The sequence below is a fragment of the Schistosoma haematobium genome, chromosome 2, assembly GCF_000699445.3.
Source record: "Schistosoma haematobium chromosome 2, whole genome shotgun sequence".
Classification (NCBI taxonomy): domain Eukaryota; kingdom Metazoa; phylum Platyhelminthes; class Trematoda; order Strigeidida; family Schistosomatidae; genus Schistosoma; species Schistosoma haematobium.
This window is the reverse complement of record NC_067197.1, coordinates 29664118-29671233: the sequence shown is the minus strand read 5'-3', so window position 1 is coordinate 29671233 and position 7116 is coordinate 29664118. Positions and strand designations below refer to the sequence as shown.

At 30.7% G+C, this 7116-nt stretch overlaps 1 protein-coding gene across 1 annotated transcript; it reads right to left on the bottom strand.

The window, feature by feature from the left end:
* Positions 1-273: 273 nt before the first annotated feature.
* UNC79 (Protein unc-79) lies at positions 274-5744 on the bottom strand. Its single transcript, XM_051214873.1, has 4 exons — positions 5565-5744; positions 5397-5481; positions 2752-3396; positions 274-1008 (listed from the first exon to the last, which is right to left on the bottom strand). Exons 3-4 carry the CDS (start codon positions 3264-3266, stop codon positions 882-884), a joined length of 642 nt encoding a protein of 213 aa, XP_051068055.1. The 5' UTR covers positions 3267-3396; positions 5397-5481; positions 5565-5744; the 3' UTR covers positions 274-881.
* Between the last annotated feature and the right edge of the window lie 1372 nt (positions 5745-7116).

The following is a 7116-nucleotide window of genomic DNA, read 5'->3' as shown; positions in this document are numbered from 1 at the left end:
CAAAGTATTATTGTGGCTTACAGACAAACAGTGTAGCATGATAATAGCTAGTGAATACGGTCAAATAAAGTTATAATCTTGCTGATTGTTAGAATTTTACAGGCCATGTGAATACGGAATGTCAAATGCAATGTTAAAAAAGTAACTTACAATTCCCATAACCACCAGCACTATGTTTTATTAGAATAAACATAATAATTCAATTAAAATAAAACAAACTTTGTATCACAGGATTCATCTTATGTCCAGGATACAGGTACATTGATACCATTATGTTACTTGATTGCCGTAAAAATAGTTAGTCTAATCTCTGATCTTCATGTAAATTAAACCTTTCAGCTGAGGTATGTATTCATTAAAAAATTCAACAACTTTCTCTCTGTCACTCTGGACTCAAATAAATTCCTGGATTTGTAATTTTCATATACAAGTTTCAATTGCTTTTAGTTCTGTGGTAAGAATGACCACAGTCCTACAATCTTTATTGCAGTTTAAAACCTATGAGGTGATATACATGGCGTAGCACGGGTGGTTAATATAATGAAACGTATAATGTGACTAAAATGAAGCGCAAACGCTGTTCGTGGTTATAAACAGCTGTAACCTTAAATGTAAATCCTGTATCATTGACAAGTAATATATTTCATAGGTGCTAATAGCATAGGCGAAGATAATTCTGCGTTGGATCTAATTCAGATTGTACATTCAGAAAACATAATTTAAAAGATGGTGATCTCCACTTCTAGATATTGTCAAAAAAAGTAAGTAAGACGAGTGGCTTTTTGATCTTAATAACAAAATATTGTCACAAAAAGCTAGATGGTAATTTATAGTTCATGTGGGATCATTTATCAGTATCCGATAAAATTATTGTAAGTTAATTACTTGCCTGTAATATGAGTTTGAAATAGTTGAGTAAACAGGCCATTCGGGGCTAAATTATACATTGTACAACGAAGAAACTGATGAGCAATGCTTGCCACATTTCCTGGACTAATCACATGTGGACTAAAGGGATACAGAGAAAAAAAGCATCATCTAATTAATATGTTATTTACCAAATTTTTAAAGATCCCTAACATACAACAGGTAAAGTATTTTTTTTATTATGAAATGCACGAAGTAAAATACATTACATATAAGATGAACTTGAAGGTGAATGATAGAAATTGTTTTCAGTTACACAACCATCATATCGAAAGAATGGTAAGATACAGTGTCAGCTACCATTAAGTGGAATTATAATCGAGAAGTCCTTTCTTGGAAGAACTAGTATTTACACGTTATCCGTAGAATGTAACTAGCAGTGGGGTCCAGGACGAGTATTTTTTTCTATTTGGGACTCACCAGCTGGATGCATCTGGATCGCAGAATTGATTTTCTTTCCCGGATTGAAACCCAGCATCTTCCTCTCAAGTGCTAACGCGTTATCCACTTAGCTACTGATTGAGGACAGCCACTCACTTTTTTGACGGATATGAACGTCTAAGTTAATCAGTAAACGCAAACATTGGTACAAGGAGGTACTAAATATATATGCGCCACATAAATCATTCGATTTATGTGAGGGTTGGGATACTTTTTGGGTGCCCAAAGCGAAGCAAGTTAATCTGTATTGGTTTGAATTAACTTTTTGTTGGTATTTTCACTGAAATTTGACTAGCCTTGATTGAATAATGTGCTTTCTGTAAGGATTGCCTTGATATGGCCATTGTAACAAAAGTTTAAATAGAATGGATGCACATATGTCAAATAAGGCTGGTCAAATTTCAGTTAAAATATCACCAACGGAAAAATCTAAACCACTGCAGATTAACCTAAAGTTGTTTAGTTATATGTGATCTTCAAATAAAACATATCATTGTGAGAGAGCTGTTAACAAAGGTAATGGTACCATTATTTGAACCTTTGTAACAGTAGACAGCCGGGTTCAAAATGCTCATTATGAATCTCCAAAAATCCCATAGTCCGACTTTTAATCAGAATACCATAGAGAATGTGATATTTGCAACCTTAATTATAGAGCAGTTTAGATTTACAGATTCCAGGAAAAACACTAGTACAGTGTCTAATTTTTCTGTATACAGGAATATCTATCACATAACGGTAAAAAACAACAAAGATGGTACTGATATATTTAAAACACAAAAAATTATTTCGGATGATAAAAGGAATCGATTTAAGCTTTGTGTTAAAATTTCTTTGTATATAAGGGAACTCATCTGTGTTTACAATATATGGTAGTGGGGGCTTAAATTCTAAATGGCGTAACGATTACTTCGAAATTGTCAATATACCTTGATGATGAGTGCTAACCAGAACAGGATGCAAGTTCAGTTTTTAGACTATTTAGAGAACAAGATAAAATATATAAAACATGACTCCACTAACTTTTGTGTCGTCAACTGAGATGAATAAGTGAATACCTTAAAAGGATTGACTTAGAGAAATCAAATTATATTTCAATTTTTGTTAGACGCTGAAATTCCTTATTAAAGGAAAGTTGTCAAAAATCCCATATAAGTTCTGTACAAGATTGGCACTGTAAATAAAATAATTGAATCTAATACAAATACGGCTGTAAGAAGAAAATTTTGATATAAACCGGTGTTTGCATTTAAGCATAGTCAATGAAGTACAGGAGATTTTAGAAAGAAATAATTCATACTTTTTGGTTGCACAATGCATTTTCTCATAAATTTATATGACAAATAAAATTTTTAGATGCGAAAGTGTTAGCACATAACTTACAGTTCAGGTTGCCAAGAATAAAAATATGCATTGGCTAGACGTGCTGTAATAAGCAACATATCGCGTAAATATGGAGCTGCTAAACCAGGTTCACGATGCACAAATGTAGATAAACATAGAATACCTAAACCAATAGTATTTTCATCATAATGATCTAGAATACACTGACACCATGGACATCTTTCAGTGGTCAATGCCATAGTTATTGCAGCGGCTGTTAAACTAGGCATTGTATTTGTACTAGAAATATGAGACTGAACATTTGTATTTGTAGTATGTAGAGAAGTAGTGACAGTAGCATAAGAAGAAGATGGTATATAACTATGCTTCTTTGTACTTTCTGATTTTTTATCTGATTTTATTCCTTCAAATAAATTATAACCTTCAGTAATAGATCGTGAACGATCTACAGTTAGTGAATTAATACTACATGAATCTTTAGTAGAAGCATTATTCTGGGATAACAAATCATCTCTAGATCCTAACGGATGTGATGAAGCAGAAATTACTGGCATCGTAGGTTTACTTTGTTGGAAATTTGTACGTTTACTTTTGTGTATCTGATGTACTGAGTCAGATAGTGAGTCTAAAGGTTGTGCTTGTTGAATATGACTAGATGAATCAGTTCTGATTGGCTTGGGTTTTCTAAAAAGAATTAATATTAATAATTACATAACAAGGCAATTTATACATGTAAATAAACTATTTTGATATTTTATTTATCACTAGAAATCAAAAACATTTTCAAGTTAATTCAAATGAACAATATATGTGACTTAAGTTTCAATCTTTCCACCAGGAAACTGCAGAAATGGTTTGTAAAGAGATAAACGAGATAATATTACCGAATAATGTAATACAATGTTTTACTGTATTTTCATGGCATTATATTTTTTCATTGTTGATATTGAGAACTGAAAATCTATCAGTCACTGTATATTCATCCTCAATATTATCATTTAGTCACATGTTTTTGTGAAAGTTAAATAATGGCTAACAATGGAATGCAAGACGAGTTCCTCTTTATTTGGGACTCTTCATTTGGTTGTGCCTGTAACCGTGGCTAAATTGAACGAAAAACGAGTCATGGGCACCAGTAATTCAGTTTTTTTATCATAGTTACAAACTGCTTAATGGAATTCATGTCACAAAGTCAAGTTGCATGCAGAAATAAAATCCCATTATTTTATATGTCAAAGAAATACTGTGACATGTTATGAAATTGTTTTTATATAGTCTGTTTTAGTGTTAATTTTGCATAAACTTTATTAAAGAACTGATTTTATTCTAAAAAAACAGATGCTTTTATCCGTGTTAGTTTAAATGTACATCGAGTTGATGAGCCTTTTTTTACTAATATAGTATAGGCCTATTCAAAAGAAGTTTTTAAATTTACAATACTGATATGCATCATTATTTTGAAATTTGTACTGATAACCACAAAGAAAATCGTTTGACCATACGTAGGTTTTAAAATAAAAGAATTCCTAGTCATTTGATTTTTAATTGGATAGTAGCAGGAAACTTTAATAAGAAAATATCTAGTTTAAAAGTCTACAGATCATTTGTTAATCTATTTCCAAATTCAGAAGCAAAGTCGATGGATCGAAGCCGTGAATAAACATATTGTATAAAACAAAGATAGTTTCATTTTGTTCACCAAAAACATTTTGTGACAGTTTTTATCCATGGAAATAATAATACATAAAAGATTGTGGTGTGACTTCTGATGTATCCAAACGAAGACCCTTTTAGGTGAGAAGTAATCTGAGTAAATATGATTGGATAATAATTAGAGTATAAAAATAAGTGTCATTAGTGAAGTTAGACATCAACGCCGTTAGATGCCGGCTCAGTGGTCTAGTTGGTTAAGCACCTGGCGCGAGACTGATAGGTCCTGGGTTCGAATCTCGCGGAGGGCAGGATCGTGGATGCGCACTGCTGAGGAGCCCCATACTAGGACGAAACGGCCGTTCAGTGCTTCCAGGTTTTCCATGGTGGTCTAGTTTCAATTGACTCATGATTTCAAACAGTGAAATTTCTAAAAATCTCCACAAAACCCATTCTGATCATTAACGAATTGTCAGGAGAAAAAGTACTTTCTTAAACTATAAGATTATATATAAACTAGGGAAAGAATAAATAAAAAAACTAATCAAGCATGAAAGAAAACACGAGAACATAAATACAGATATCAACCCACAACAATAGCAACAGTGACTATACAAGAGATATCTGTTCACATAAATGTGTCTGTATATTGAATAAGGTTACCACTTCTACAATGTCAAATAAATGTATGAGCAAATCTTTATGTAGATTAGGTTAAGTGTAATAAATAAGATCGAATGACAATTATAATGCTACAGTCATTATATAAAAATGGCACATTCTGAAATAATCAGAAAAAAACTGGTTTTTATTTCTTAATGCAGACTCTAAATTTAATGCAAATATTTCATTTGTTGGTATGTAAATTAGAAAATAAGTCAAGCTGTCTATTCGTATTTTGAAATGTATATAGTAGTTTATCCATAATCAATTTCATTACGTAATCCAAATAATGACTATGTATTATATTTTAAAAACTATATAGTTCACTTAATTTACAGAAAAAGAAGCATGATTTCATCAATAAATCTTACTTTTCATCTTGAAAGACAAATGTTGAACTACGTTTTGAGAATTTTAGTGTTACTTTCTTGGGTGATTTACAGTCAGTAGATCCTCCTATTAATAATGAAAGTTTTGATAAAGAAAAAAAGTGATCATATCAAATATTCATTTATAAACAGAATATTTATTGAACATACTGATCTATCGTAATATACAATTGGAAAAGTAAATAATTGCTTGTTTTGTTTAGGCAGAGTAAAATGTGATGAAACATATAAAAGCTTTCCCCAAATTATTGGATGATGAAAACCTTGTGTAGTGACTGACATATATGAACAATCGTTGGATCTTTTGTGTAGTCGCTTTCATTTGGCAATTGTTTAATTTTTGTTACAAACTAGTAACTCATTGTTACACTATTTTGGTCGAATATTTGGCATGCAAATAATACTTTTATTTATCTAATACATATTCAAGTATCCAGTCAGCAGGAAGATAATTCTGTCTTCAGCAAGTAAATGATCAGTGTATTCATCACAGTAATTCACATACTTTATGAAGTTAATTTATTCATCACAACACGTTTCTATTTTCCATGTGAAGTGTTCTACAAAAGAAAATCTAATTATTACTTACCTTAAAAGTTTTGATACAGACATCTGAGGTGTCTTTTGTGGTATATTGTGAGAATAATAATCATAATCTAGGAATAATTTCGGTATGATGAGATATTAGGTGACAAAAGCTAAAAGCTAAGCACAGAAGTAAAACATGTAGAGTTGAACGAAACTATTAAATAAGGTAATGGGTCGTATTCAACAGATAATCCTGACTGTAATTACTCTGAAGTCAGTTTTTTAGGCTTTGCAGTTGAGCTAAATAATCATGGACTAATCACTCAATTAGAAATTGTGTCAATACCGCGTAGATTGATATTTGAAAATCTAATTTACCTCTGCTCTACTAATACTTTGATATCACAAGCAGCATATATATAATAAACTTAATAAAATGATAAAATCCACATTAGAGCTGCATTTTTATGGCTTAGTATAGGCAACACAGGTTTATCAAATTTCAAGCATACCGAAAGTATCCTTTACACAATGCTATTGAATAATTCAGCTTTATAAGTTCATAGAAACATTTCTACAAAATTTGATATAATAAAATAAATTAGTAATGGTACTAAACTAATAAGACAGAACTAAATGAGTAAACATTGAACAAATAAAAAGGAATTATTACAAGTTAATTAAACATATGCATATAATGTAGAATAATCATACACAAATTTTAGTCCCCTTAACAAAAAACCAACAGATAAATGAATTAATCACTGCAACCAACCAAGTGTATATAAGTAACACCATTTTTAACAGTACAGTACAATCATTGAACTTATTTATTAATTCTAAAGAAAATTAATTTCACTTACTTCTTAATTGTTCTTCACATGCTTGCATTTTAATTGATTCAGGAGTAGTTTCTGAGACTGCAGTCAATTCACTATCCGTTAGAAGAGGCTTTATCAAACGTATATGTAATTTTCCATGATTATTATTAAATGAAAGATAGAATTAGAATGAAAAAGTTAGAAAACATCAGTTAAAAAAAGGAAGAACAGTTTTTTTGTGTATGTGAGACTAAAATTCAATAATTTGTAAAACTATAATAAATGTTAATGATTGAACATGTAACAAGTTAATCATTATTACCTCATAATTTCATTTACATAATCATAACCAA